Below are 13,711 nucleotides of genomic sequence, written 5' to 3'. Positions count from 1 at the left end.
TTCTCCACCAAGATAAAACACTGTGATACTCATAATTAATAATTGTACTATAAAATGTAATACAAGTAAGCAGTACTGAAAATTCACACATACTCTTAAGCATAGCCTCCATTTTGATATATGCTTGTTTCACTGACCCGTACACAAGTTCCCTACATCATAGTAACATTGATAGTAAATCAGAAGGAAATTAATTTAATGAAAGAGCAGATGAATAACAGCACCTCAGGGGGTCTGAAAATTTTAAGAGGAAAAAAAATTGCATCAACAGAAATATTTGTATTTTCCATAGAAACGCCATCCATTCAGGAGTAGGAAGAATGGGTGTGTTAACGATACTGATGCCTTAGAAGAGTGGCAGCTGACAGCCAGATTCCCCCTTTCCACTTTAGTATACAAATCTTCTCCAGGGTAAACCTTTAAGTACAAACACTGAAGTGCTGTTAACTAATATAACTATTTGGGAATTACATGAGCTCATACTAAAAGGAGTGAGGTAGGACTATGTTTTAAAATCACAGTTTCTGACTGAACAGCATTTTCACATAAAATCTATCATCACGATGTTGAACGCACTGTATCTGTAGGCTTCAATAGCAAGACAATGATGTTCTGATAACTGCCATTTAAACCAACAACATGCAGTAATAAAAACCAATCTTTTGTAAAAGAGTAAAATAAATACCTGCAGGACTGCCAGCATTTTCTCCTTGGTGCAGCTGAATACCAGCAGAATCTATAGAGTTTACTGTAACTGTCTGTAGATTTGGCAATTGAGCAGTGCTTAGACTAACTGGAGTTGATGTCAACGCACCACCTGCTGCAACTTGACCAAGAGTGAGAGTCTGCACAGGAGTCAGAGTTATTTGTTGACCAGGTGCATTCTGAATTTGCAAGTTCTGCAAGTTCTGAACTCCTTGCACTTGAAATGTCTGCCAGGTTATCTGCCCAGAAGGGGTCACTGTTTGTGCCTGAATTAGGAAAGTTCCAGGATTCAGCTGCAGTTGAAGATTTTGAAGAGCCTGTTGAGATATACTTTGACTTGCTTGAACACCATGGATTGTCTGTTGCGCGATACCTTGTACAATCTGGGCTTGACTGGTTGGCTGCTGCGACTCTTGTAGCTGTATGTGTTGTACAATTGGCTGTGCTGTGGAGACCTGAATATTCTGAGCCTGCGTGTCATCAGAGACTGATGTCTGGATGTAATTTCCCTGAAGATCAGAACCATGAACTTGACCACTAGTTGTGGTCAAGTCATTTGCATTTTGTTCCAATATACTTGAACTGTCTATGGTAACGGGCAATTGCGATGAAGATGACGTTGGCACAAATAAGTCATTATCAGTGGCAGTTTCTGTAATTTCAGGAGAAACTTGCTCACCAGTCCTCTCAGAAGTATCTGAACTATCCATGGCCTGTCCAGTATTTATCAAGTGCCCATCTGCATTAATGCCTGCTGTCATGGTTTGAGAACCACTGCCAAGTCCCAGAGAATCTAGATCAACACTATTAATGGGTACAAAAGTAATATTCCCTGGCAGTCCAAGAGGGACGTTAGCAACCACTTGCGCTTGGCCAGGGTAAGACGAACCACCAATTGCAACGCCCTGAACCTGGACTTGACCAGACTGACCAGATAAGATATTCTGAATATTAGCTGAAGATGTTCCAGAGGCAATGATGGTTTGATTTGAGCCAGGAATGATCTGAATTTGACCAGTTTCTTGATTTATACTGCTATTATCAGAAGAGGCTGCAAAGCCAAGTTGAACCTGCTGACCATCCGCTGTCTGGATCTGGGGTATTACTTGGTATTGTACGTTAGACACTGTACCATTCGACGAATCTGATCCTGATGCAACAGAAAAGATTTGTTGATTTTGCAAACTCTGAATAGGAAGGACATACTGCCCACTTGAAGTTACTGTGGCAGCACCTGGAATCTGTACTATATTACCAGCTTCGTCCTTTATAGTGGTAGGAGCTGCAGACAAGACCTCCCATCTGTTTGGAGCTCCAGCTAATTGCACAGAAGCCAAATCCCCTGTCTGAATAAAAAGAAAAAAGAAAACAAAAAATTAAAACAAATGCTGTACAGACTACGTGTTAGACCAGTCATGCAATTCAGCACTAGATATTGACACACTACTGGAAAACATGCAGTACAGCTCATATGACCATCAACAATTGGATCAAAACTTGAAATACAGATTTTTATAAGGACCTGCTGCCTAAGTCAGGGTAGCCAGCCTGCGGCTCATGAGCTGCACGTTGCTCACAGACATGTCAAATGCAGCTCCTGTGTCATGGCTTTGTCAGGTGACCAGCAGCAGGGTTATTCTGGTGGCAGGGCTGCTGGGTAACCCAAACCCCTGGCTGTGGGAAGCAGGGAGCTGGCAGGGGCTGCTGGAGTTCTCACCACCTGAGACTCGGACACACTCTTTGCCCAGCTAGGCACCTCCTGCACACGTGTGGAGGAACCGCCATGAAGCCAGAGCTGCCTCTGCCTCCTGGAGCTCCCTGCCTTCCAACTCTGTTTGCTGTTTGTGCATGTTGTGACTCCCAGCAGTACACAGAATGTTAAGAAGTAATGTAGACACACAGTTGGAAAGACAGGACAACCTCAGTTTGCTGCACTTAACACAAAGCTCTAGTATTCATAAGCTTGTAGGAGTTAGTTTTGCTAAGGAAGAAGACTTCTAGACTAAGAACTTTTACACTGAAATCATATTTGTATTAGTCATATGCATCCAGTTAGGAGGGGAAAAAAAAAAATCTTTCTTCATTAAGTTGGAACAATAGAAAAGGCCAGCGTTTCAGAGTAGACCCCAGATGCCTAAAGAAACTATTATGCATTTGGTTTTTATTCAGTAAAGAAAAGGTAAATTGTACTTACCTTTCTTTACCAAAGCAAGCTTTTTCAGAATAGAGTATTAAGATTTAGATTTAACATCCTGCAATGCCTAGCACAGATTTGCATAGTCAACCAGACTGGTATTGTAAGTAACCATCGATCTAAAAAATATGAAGTAAAGTGTGTCCTTATCTGTTTAACCATACTACAGTAAACCAATGGAAAAACGTAATTTAAAAAAAAAAAATTTGTTGGTCTTTCAAGCTTGTAACTTACAATACTAGAAGAAAAACATGTAACATTCCATGTCACATATCTCACCTAGAAGAAGGCAACAAGTTCTGTTTTCCTCTGCTACCATATTACCTTTATAGACTTGTGCTTAATGTTGCTGAAATGCTGCTAAGAAAGTTCATAACTACACAATTCACAAGCATATAAATACTTATTAACTGAAGGTTTCATAAAATATCAAAAGATCTATAAAAATCAGGGGTAAACATCAGTCATACAATACCAAAAGCAAAAATTTGACTGTTATATGTTTAAAGTGTGTCATTATAAAATAAATGTATAATATAATGTGTTGATAGCTGTTGGAACAAAAGAGAAAAGAAAAGCAATATAAACCATTACAAGTCTGATGTAATTACTCACTGATTGAAAACTATGTACAAGCAAATGTTGAAAGCTTAGGTTAAACTGGACTGATCTAATATGCAGTAACATGTCAATGTCTATTCATATGTAATATCCTCCACAGAAATACTTCAAAGGGAACCTGTCTCCTTAGTGATATGGAAATGACCTACTTTATTCTTCTCCCAAAACATATGTTGATTTCCATATTGGCATTTTCATGTTGGGCACACATCTCACGTTTTCATGATCTAGTGAAATCTTCCCTCAAAACTTGCTCTGCGAGGATTTTAGCACAACAGAGCCAATCTTTTAGTAGATGCACTTGTCAGGCCATGGAGAAGTTCAGGGCAGCCATGCATGAGGATATGAAGCTATGCTACACACACAACATAAAATGCCTGTTATTCACATTGCTCTTACAGCTGACTGTATCAGACACCACCAGCTGAATCTTGTGGAGGGAGAAGCAAAAAGAGGGTGAGGCTTTCAAGGAGCTATCTGGCAGCTATCAAAATTGCTACCATTAAAGCATGAAAAAACCCCGTATAGTAAGGAGTATTTGAGGATGATCTCTAATCTCAAATGGTCATTATCAGCCTGTCATAACAAGATTGACTGTTATGTTCTTTCACAAAGTCTGTTGACACAAGAAGACATTTCTTGGACTTCTTTTCCTACTAACTAAAGAGTAATAACCATTCTTTATGTCCTCAGGCAATTAAGCAATTTTGAAGTAACTCAGGAGTTCTGCCACTGAGACATGAGCAGCAACATCTGCAGCCCAGTCACTTACTGAGCTTTACATTCAAAACACACCAGTTTGCTGTCTCAGCCAGCATTTCTCAGAGGAAATTATGGAGAGGGTGGAGATAAAGCAACAGTTTCCTTATCAACGGGTACTCAGGCAGCAGTTATTTGGCAGCTGTTCCTTTAAGAGAAGGCTGGACTGTTGCAATCCAAAGCCTGTTTCAAGAGGAAGGGACAAAGATCTGAGGAAAGTTCAGCACAACTCAGCCAAGGAGGAGAGAACAGGAAGCAACAGGGAATTCACTGGAAGCAGCATCAGGAAACAAGAAAAAGAGACAGGAACAGAGCAAAGAAAGTAGCTAGCACAAGGCATAGGATGAATTAAATCAAATGATATGTCCACCTGAAGAAAGGTCAAGTACCAACAAAGAGTGAAAGCTACAACCACTGTTCAGCCTGTCTTTTGATTCTTTAACAGGCCTTGTATAATTTCCAGTGGCTAAAATAAAGAGATGTCCTGAGAGAAAAGTCTCATCCCTGAAGAATCATGAGCCATGATAAATAAAAATCTAGTAATTGTCTTGTTCAATATATTTAGATAAAATTGCAGCAACATTAAGTGAAATGTGGAAGGAGATAAGAGAAAGCAGATAAAATACCTTTCAGAAGTGATCTAAACCATACTGAATGACAGGACTTAATAAAAATTAAATATGCTTCACCAAAGTAAAATGGAGAGTAGGAAAGCAGAGAAAGACCCCTGTAAAAACTGGTATTTGTTGTAGATACCTGCGTCTCAGCATGTCAAATGGGCACATGTCATTAGCCATCAGTGTTCTATTACAAAAGTCCATCAAACATTTATCTGTGCTGGTGGACAGCTTTTTACTGCACTTTTCAGAAAGTCCTTTTTGCCCCATTTAGCCCTGGAGCAAAAGCATCAGCCAAACAACCAGAGGTGGAAAGATAATGAGTCACGAGCTCCTAAACATTCAAAAATCACACACCTAATGAAGAAGATTGGACACTGCCTCATCCAAATTGTTGTTTTATGAAAGAGTTAGGGTTCTAATGCATGGGTTTAATAATACCATGTGTTTACCAAGCTACAGTAAACTATCTGTGCATTCTTAGGTCATTACAAATACAAGATAAAATGCACTTGCTTCAACTCTTTCATTAAAGTATGAGCTAATACATTCTATCTTGTATTTGCCATGGGTTAAAAACATGTTCAACATCAGTCACTGTTGTTCAGCTGACACAAAGCTGTTTGTTAAGAGAAATTAATTCTGTTGCATGTTTGAGCCCTCTGCCAATGAAGCCACTCAATTTAGAGAAATACTTCCGCCCAAATCAAATGTTTGGAAAAACAAAGAGCATTTGGGGGAAAAAGCATTATCTGGGGCTGCTTAAAATCTTATTTTAAAAGAAACTCCCAACTGGTGAAATATATCTAACTGTATCTCAGTTAAAGAATATCTACATCTATTTGCTTGACATGGACAACTGGAGCTAAAACTTCAACAGTTTATCAATCAGCAGAAGTTCAGAACTTTTCCAAATTAAGACAATACAATATCCCTGACCTTAGTAGAAACAAGGAAGCTGAAGTACTAAGAAACTAGTAAACATTTTTAACTAGATCACAAGTTATTATCTTTTGTTTATTAATTATTAAATCTATATATGTATACGAATCTCAATATAACTGCATGCCAAACTAGCACCCCATGGAATGGTTTTTCTTCCTGCTTTTAACTCAGCTGCTGAAGGGTCTCTCAAATCATCAAGAGAACAAGAGGGCCTGGGATCAGTCAGCCTTACAGCTTGATCTTTGGAAGGCACTGGAACAAATAACCTTGAAAATAACCTTGAAAATATTAACCTTAATTGAAAATAATCTTGAGGGTAAAAAAACCAGTAGTGTTCAGAAGTAGTCAGCCTACACTTAGGAAGGGGAAATAATGCTGAATTAACTCACCTCACAATGCCCTATGACTAGCTTGGTAGATGGGCTTTGGCAAGACATATTCTTTATCACTACATTAGTCAGGCTTTTGACTCTGTCTCCCACAATGTCAGAAGAAGCCTCTTGTTTATATCACATGGGTTTATCAAACACTGGAACGTGCTGCCCAGAGAGACAGTGGAGTCTCTAACCTTGGAGGCATTCAAACCCACTGGACACAGCTCTGAACAACTTCCTCTCACTGACTCTACTTTGAGCTAGGAGGGGCAGGCCAGACATTCTCCAGACATCCCTACCAGCCTACACTTTCTATGAAATCTTACACTTCTTGCTAATATTTAATATTAGAGAACTTTTTTGTCTATGCTGCTTTTAAATATGGAAATGTTTTAAACCATACATTTTCTTGCTTTCTCCAAAACTATTAGGAGAAATAACCAAAATTTTTAAGAACATCCCTGAAGCACCTTCTAAAATAACTTCAACATGTGGCTCTGATCCAGTATTGGAAAGACATAATTGCAATACAAAAACCAAAGAATATTTTAAAAGTTGAGCTTCTGGACAGCAACAGGACAAATACACTGTTAGCCATCACATTCTAGTGAAACTTCTTTGTTTTGCAAAAGTAGAGAACAGAGAGAAGCAAGATAATTCCAGGCAAACTTTTCTATAGTGGCTGAACAGGTTCTGGTACATCTGTTCACATCCAGAAACCTAGCATGAGGAAGCTATCTTATCACCCACAAAAGCAAAAATGGATGTCAGAATAATTCTGAACTTCCTCAAAATGACCATATAGGCCAGAAACCCAAGCAGTATAGTTAACTCTGACACACGTGGCATTCAGGCATATTTTTGCCTAGTGGATGGAAAACATGAAATTTAAAACACCTTCGTCTTTCTCCATCCTGTCAGCATTCTCCCTGTTTCCTCCTAAACTGAGTTTAAACTAGGTGCACCTCAGATGGTTAATCTTCTGAGACATAAATCAACTATAATTCCAGACTTTCAATAAATTCTGTGAAGCACCTATAGTCAATTCTAAAGCTCAAGATATGCCAAAGCAATCCAGCCATTACTTGTCCAAGATACACAGAAATGCTTTGTCTACTGCAGAGGAATTATACTCATCTTTCCCCACATATGCAAATTATTAACCTGTCCAAATGTTTTCCACATCTTGTTGGTAAACAACAACACAAATAAATCAAATAAATAATTCCTCCTAAACCTTGGTTTTCTTTTAAAGACTAGCCAATCAGTGCAGCCCACTTCACACAAGATGCATCTACACACCCCAGCTGGGGCAGCCATCTCTGAAGCTCCCGTTCTCTGGCGGCTGTCAGAGCCAACACTTTTCTCAGCCAGCCTGCCACTCTTCCCAATTCGCCTTCCAGACCTCCCATCCAACCTCCCAGCAGTCCTGCAGCCTCTGCTCACCCAGCACAACCATAACAATGGCCCTGGGGAGCATCAGAGTTCCAAGACAGCCTTTAGCTTTGCATGACAATGAAGTAAGAACATAAACAACTGGTTATCATCTCAGCTTTGCAGCTTCTTAAACCATCATCTGATCATGCTACAAGCACACAGCTGACCATCAAGGCTCTGCTTGACCTAAATATGTCTGCTCTTTTGTTTCCTCCCTTATGTAAAGCTTTACCATCTTCGGCTTTGCTTCTGATTTTCACCTAATGCTAAAATCTTTGCAGATGTTTAAACTGGAATGAAACTAGAGTATTTATAACTAAATGAAAAAAGAATCCTAAATATAGAAGTTTGAAGTGGAATTATTAGTCAAAGATAAATAGTGAAAAAGCAAGACCCAAACTAAAACTTCTCAGATTTTGAACTCCCAAGAGAGAAAGACATCCTTAGAGGCCAAAACATGAGTTGTCATTCTAGGTCGGGCAGTAGCACACAGCATCCCAGCAAGGCTCTCACACAAACCAGCAGACAGCAATATACAAGGCAAAGCTGCCATGGCAAGTGTTTGAACCAGCCATGGATGCAGCAGTATGGCAACCAAGGAAAAGATGCTCAGGTAAGTAAGCCACAAACTCAAGGCCATCTACATTAATATCAAACACCATGACATAACATACTGGGGTTGGTTGATCATTAGGCAGAGTAAATCACGGTGTCACAGCTGAAAGACTGCAATCTTCATCAATGCACAAAGACAAGATCAGCAGTAATGCCTGCTAGTGCCTCTCATCCAAAAAGAAATACAGTTCCAACCAGAATCATCAGCCAAGCTGAAAACCTTGCTGTCTAAAGACAACCTGCCAGGTCATTGACAGGACGGAAAGGAGAAGAGGGTTGAGTTTAGTTCTCTCAATTGCCTTCTTCATTTCCTTTTCATTACAAGCAGCTGCCATTTTCATTAGTCGTTTTACTTCCTCACTAATCCTTTCAGTGGTGTTACAGCAATGAGCATTCACACCGTAGGCCTGGACTCAGATACCAATACAGAATCACAGGATAATTTCAGCTGGAAAGGACCTCTGAAGGTCACCTGGTCCAACCCCTGGGCTCAAAGCAGGGCCAGCTAAATCATTACAAAAACAATCACATTTGCTCCAGCTCTTCCCCAGATCCCAGACACGCAATATTCCCTGCGTTCCTAGGGGAGTTTTGCTGTTGCTTTTAAATCATACTGCTGGTCTCTTGGGGAGCAGCTGCAGCATACCATTTCAGCCAGGAAAGCAGTATGCTAGCCCAGCATGCTGGCTCCAGCCCTGCCAGTTTCTACCAAGCAAATGTCAGTAAAATAGTAACAAAACAACCCTGAAACAACAGTATCGCTATCCACTGACATGTAAGCTCTTCAAGCACTTCTACGAGGAAATACCTAGTTTGACTTCTACTATCCATTAGTGTAGATTGAGAGTTTGCCAGCTGTTCAGCAGTCAGAACTGCAGTCCAAGGATAGAATATAACAGGAAAGAGCTGCCCTCCCACTGCTACATTAGGCACCATCACCCATGCAGAGGTCTCAAACTGATTGAGCTATACTCCTGGGAAAGGGATGAGCATCACAAACTGCAGGAAGAGAATTATGTTCGTCTGTGAATATAGATTTCATTTTCCATACCACTTATGAGGTATTTACACTGTAAGACTTTTTAGCTTCCTCCTTTCTTCCACCCTCCAATATGATAATCACAGAAGACCAGGAAAAAAAAAGACTCTTTATTGCACCAAATCTCTTTTGTTCTTCTGTTTTTCACAAGGAATGTATTTCAGGGCCTTTAGTCCCTCCTCTCTCTTTATTAAGGTCATATTAATTAACTCCAGTGTCTAGTTCAGCTACTGTCAGGTATCTCCTTCAATTTATATTTAGTTTCCACCCAAAATATTCTGAATCATTCAAGAGTTAGGTTGTAGGAGTGTAAAAATTACCAGAATGCTATAACCTAACTCACAGAAGATATGTAGGAAGGGCCTATCTGCACGTATGGAAAGTAGTGAGTGAGCTTATATTCATTTAGATTTTTAACTAAGATTTTGGCTTCTCTTGAATTGCATTTGCTTTCCCCTGAAAAGCCCCTTAAACATTAAGACAACAACATATTAACTTAATAGGAGTAAAGGAGTACCACATCAAAACTGTTTTGCCCATTTTGAACTGCCAGGAACCACGTGTCCTGCAGCAGCATTCTAGTATCCTGTCAGACCTACTGCTCCTCCTCATCAATCAATCCATCCCCAAGATGCACAATTCCAGCTGTACAGCAAGAACAATCTTAAAGATCAATATAGAAAGTAAGCAATCATTTAACCATCATCTGTTTTTCAGTATGTTTATGCTCTTCAGCACTCTATGCATCCAGTACTATGAAACAAATCTTAGCACTATCAGGCACTTTAAAACATCTAGAAACATTTTTTAAAACACACTGGTTGAGCAAATAAATAGGTTTGGCAGAAAGGATGCTTAAAAGGGGTTGGAATTCTAATACATTTTTGAGCTCTGTCATTAGTCTATAACCTGCTGTATGACCTCAGACAGCTATTTTGCTTCAGCTTCCCTTATGTAAAGTAAGCTGTAATGTACAGATGAAAATTATTTTAAAGTTTAGCAAGTATTTAGAAACTTCTATCAGTAACACTTTGACATTTGTTAAAAGCTTGACAAAGCCACTTCATCCACCAGTACAATGCTTTTGCAGTTTTTCTTCCTATTTACAAAATCGTAACACCATACAATGCTGTTGCACAGCAAGTTTAAAAAACAAGACTTGCTTTAAAAGAAGAAAAATAAAAGGCACTCTTTTTTTCTAACTTTAAAGATGTTTTTGTAAAAAAAAAAAATTAGAGGTAATACGTGCAATTTTCCAAGGGCCAAGGCCACAACATGACATCACGTCATTTTAGAAGATATTTTGGAACTCTTTGAAATATGTGAATATATTTAGGTATCAGTTATTTAGAAATGCATAATCGCTTTGAATTTTATGAGCATATGTCAACACGAGATTTAGCTAGACCAATTAAGGAAGATGAGTTTTCATTAGGCTTTTGTTATGGGGATTGTTAAACTAGCTTCAGCAAGAATACGTTTCTAGCCTGCAAGATCCATCTCATCACACCAGGTCCCGAGGTCATCAAGGCTCCTTTCAGAGGCAACGGCGCATGAGAGATAAGGACAGAAAACGCTACGAGGAACGCATGATAACTCTCCTTAGAAAAACAGCGCGATACAGGAAGCAGCTTTCCACCACCGCGTTCGCTTCTAAACAGCCATTTTACTTCACTACATCCTTCCCTACTGCCAGCCTTCATTTTGTGCTCCCGCCTGGCTGCGCGGCTCCAGGCTGACAGCCGAGCGAGGATACCGGGGGCGCGCTCAGGTGGAGGTGAGATGCCTCCCAGCCTCTCCGGGTTCCGAGCGAGCCGTTCCGGTGCCAGGGTCGGGGGAGGGAAGCTTCCCGCCTCCCCCCGTTTTTGAAAGTAAATGAAGGCGCCGCTCCCAATGGCGGGGGAGGGGGGAGCTTGGCTCCCTCCTCCTCCCGGGAGCCCAGCTCCTCCTGGAGAGGCAGGGGAGCCCGGGGACCCCTCTCCTGGCAGGTCGGCCCTGCTATCGTCCCTCCCCCCGGGCGGGCAGTGCCGTGTGTCCCGTCCCTCCCCCCGGGCGGGCGGGCTGGCTGTGCTGTCTCTCCCCCCGGCAGGCCGTGCGAGAGCGGCGGGGCGGGCACTCACCGCTCCGGCAGAGTGAGAGGCAGCGGCGGCGGCGGCGGCCTCATCCTCCTCCGGCGACGGCGGGCCGATCTTGCTGCAGGTGGCCGCCAGCAGAGCGAGCGGTGACGGCTGCGCGTCCTACCCACAATGGGCGGGTTCAGGGAGAGAAGGGGGGTGGCGGTTAGTGCGGGACAGCGACCGGGCTCCTCGCAGACGCGCACACAGGAAGCGGCGGCGGCGGCACCGGCTCCGCGCCCCGCTCACAACGTGTCACCCGGGGGAGGGGGGGAAGGGGCCCAGCCGGGCCTGCGCTCACCTGGGGGGCGGCCGCCCCGGCGGAGGCCGAGGCGGCGCCGTTGCCGTGCTGGAGATATTCGCTGTGGCTGCTGCTGTCCACGTCTAAGGCAGCCATTTCCTCTTGTTTCACGGGCTTCTCGGGAGCTGCGGGCACAGCGGGGAGGGGGAGGGGAGAGTCACTGACGGGAGCGATCACCCCCCTCCCTCTCTCTCCCTCCCTCCCTTCCTCCCTCCCTCTCCCCCCCCTAACCCCAGCGCTCCCCCCGCCCTCCCGCACGGAGCCCTCCTCCTCCTCCTCCTCCTCCTCCCCGTGCTGCTGCCCCTGCCCCTCTTCTCCCTCCTCCCCCTGCTCCTCCTGCTGCTGCTCTCAGTGCCGCTCTCGCCTCGCTCGCACACGGACGCTCCGGGGCCGGAGCGGGGACGCGCAGGGCCGGAGCAGGAGCGGGGAGCCCCCGGGGCGGCTCGGTCGGTGCGTACGTACCGGTCATGGTGTGAGTGCGAGCGGCCGGCTGGCTGGCTGGCTGGGCGGGAGGCAGGCAGGCAGGCTGGCTGGCTCGCACACAGGCCCTGCTGGCTGGGGCTAGGCGGCTGCCGCCGGGGACATGCTTATTGTGCTCACGGCGGGCTGAAGCGGCGGCGGCGGCCCGAGCCTACTCCGGGTTTTTTTTCCTATTTTGATTGACGGTGCGGGAAAGCCGAAAGGTGGGGCTTGCCGCGGGAGAGGGGGCCCGGCCGACACCGCCGCCCGCCCGCCCGCCTGCCAGCCCGGAACTCCCGCCCACGCCCGCGCGCGCGCGCTGTCATTGGCTGCGCCGCGCCGCCGCCGCCGCTCGCACGGGCCGCCCGGGCTGCCAGTCACCCGCCGGGGGCGGGGGGGGCGCCCCATGCCGGGGCGGCTTCCTGTTTGCCAGGGCTAGTGCGGGGAACAATGAGCGGGACCCGCCGGGAGGCCGCGGCCCGCGCCGGCCGGGCACCCGCCGTCCCGGGAGGCGGCATCGCCGCCGCGCTCCCCTGACACCGCGGGGCTCGGCCGCCCGCAGGGGTCAGCGCATAGCGCACAGCTGCGCGGCGGTGGCGCTATGCCTCCGGCCACCCTCCCCCCGCGCCCCCGCCGCTGTTGTGCCGGGGGGCGCCGGGCCAGGGCAGCGATCTTTCGAATTCTCCCCGCCGGGGCTGTCACTCACGGCCGGCGACAGCCGCGGCTCCAGAGCGGCGGCCGAGCAGCGCCCGGCTGACGGACAGCGCCGCCGCGCTTTGTCCCTCCGGCACTAAGATGTCGGCGCGGCGTCCCCAGGGAAGCCGGTCCGGCCGGGCGGGCGCTGCCCGGGACCTGCTGCTGGCCGCCCCCCCGCGGGACCGGGCGCCCGGGTCAGCGCCGGGAGCAGCGCCCGCCTCGGCGGGGCGACCCCGCCGTGCCGCCGTTGCATAAGCGCTGTGGCGGGCTCGCACCTGCCCGAGCCGGGCGGGATAACCGAGAACCTCCGCGGTCTCTAAGGCATAACAAAACCCGTCCCGGATAAGGCCGCGAGTTCGATTGTAATGCGCCACGTCCTCCCAGCGGGAGCACCTGCCGTGAGCTGGGCACCTGAGCCTTGGCATGGATCGAACATTGTACCAGCAGGCTTTATTTTCATCGTGTTAAGGAGAATTAATAAGATTCCCCTCAACGTCAGTTTGCTGGTCTGTGTCTCGTGTTACGCAACACAAAGGAAACTGGGATCTCTCGGATTGTTAAACTACGACAGGAAATATGTTTAAAACGTTACATAAGTATATGATGATACAGGAATGATTAGTGGGCCTGTTTCTCTGTAACACCACTTAGCTTGGGAAGGGTTCCTGTAAAGGGGAACAATTTGGGCTCGGCCTCCCGTCACATCTGAGTGCATGTGCAGGGTCACGGGACAGTGTGTACTTTGAGACACTGATTCTGACCCTTAGCTTGTAAATTCTCCCGAGGAATGACTTTTTCATTGTTTCCCTTAGTGTGGTGTTCCAAGGAGTCTGAA

At 45.5% G+C, this 13,711-nt stretch overlaps 1 protein-coding gene across 2 annotated transcripts in view; it reads right to left on the bottom strand.

Annotated features, from left to right (window-relative positions):
• Positions 1-12,452, bottom strand: part of SP3 (Sp3 transcription factor) — a 33,408-nt gene extending 20,956 nt beyond the window's left edge. The window contains exons 1-5 of one of the 2 annotated variants that reach the window (XM_064717812.1): positions 12,184-12,452; positions 11,722-11,846; positions 11,427-11,543; positions 1,961-2,051; positions 686-1,855 (exon numbers count right to left, since the gene is read on the bottom strand). In XM_064717812.1, coding sequence (XP_064573882.1) covers positions 686-1,855; positions 1,961-2,051; positions 11,427-11,543; positions 11,722-11,846; positions 12,184-12,190 — 1,510 coding nt within the window. In that variant the 5' untranslated portion in view covers positions 12,191-12,452. Of the gene's footprint in view, positions 1-685; positions 2,052-11,426; positions 11,544-11,721; positions 11,847-12,183 lie in introns of both variants that reach the window. The other variant, XM_064717811.1, reaches the window with a different exon arrangement.
• Positions 12,453-13,711: the final 1,259 nt, after the last annotated feature.

Source organism: Zonotrichia leucophrys, chromosome 7 (genome assembly GCF_028769735.1).
Source record: "Zonotrichia leucophrys gambelii isolate GWCS_2022_RI chromosome 7, RI_Zleu_2.0, whole genome shotgun sequence".
NCBI lineage: Eukaryota > Metazoa > Chordata > Aves > Passeriformes > Passerellidae > Zonotrichia > Zonotrichia leucophrys.
Note: the sequence above shows the minus strand (reverse complement) of the source record. Positions and strands in the feature narration are given on the sequence as shown.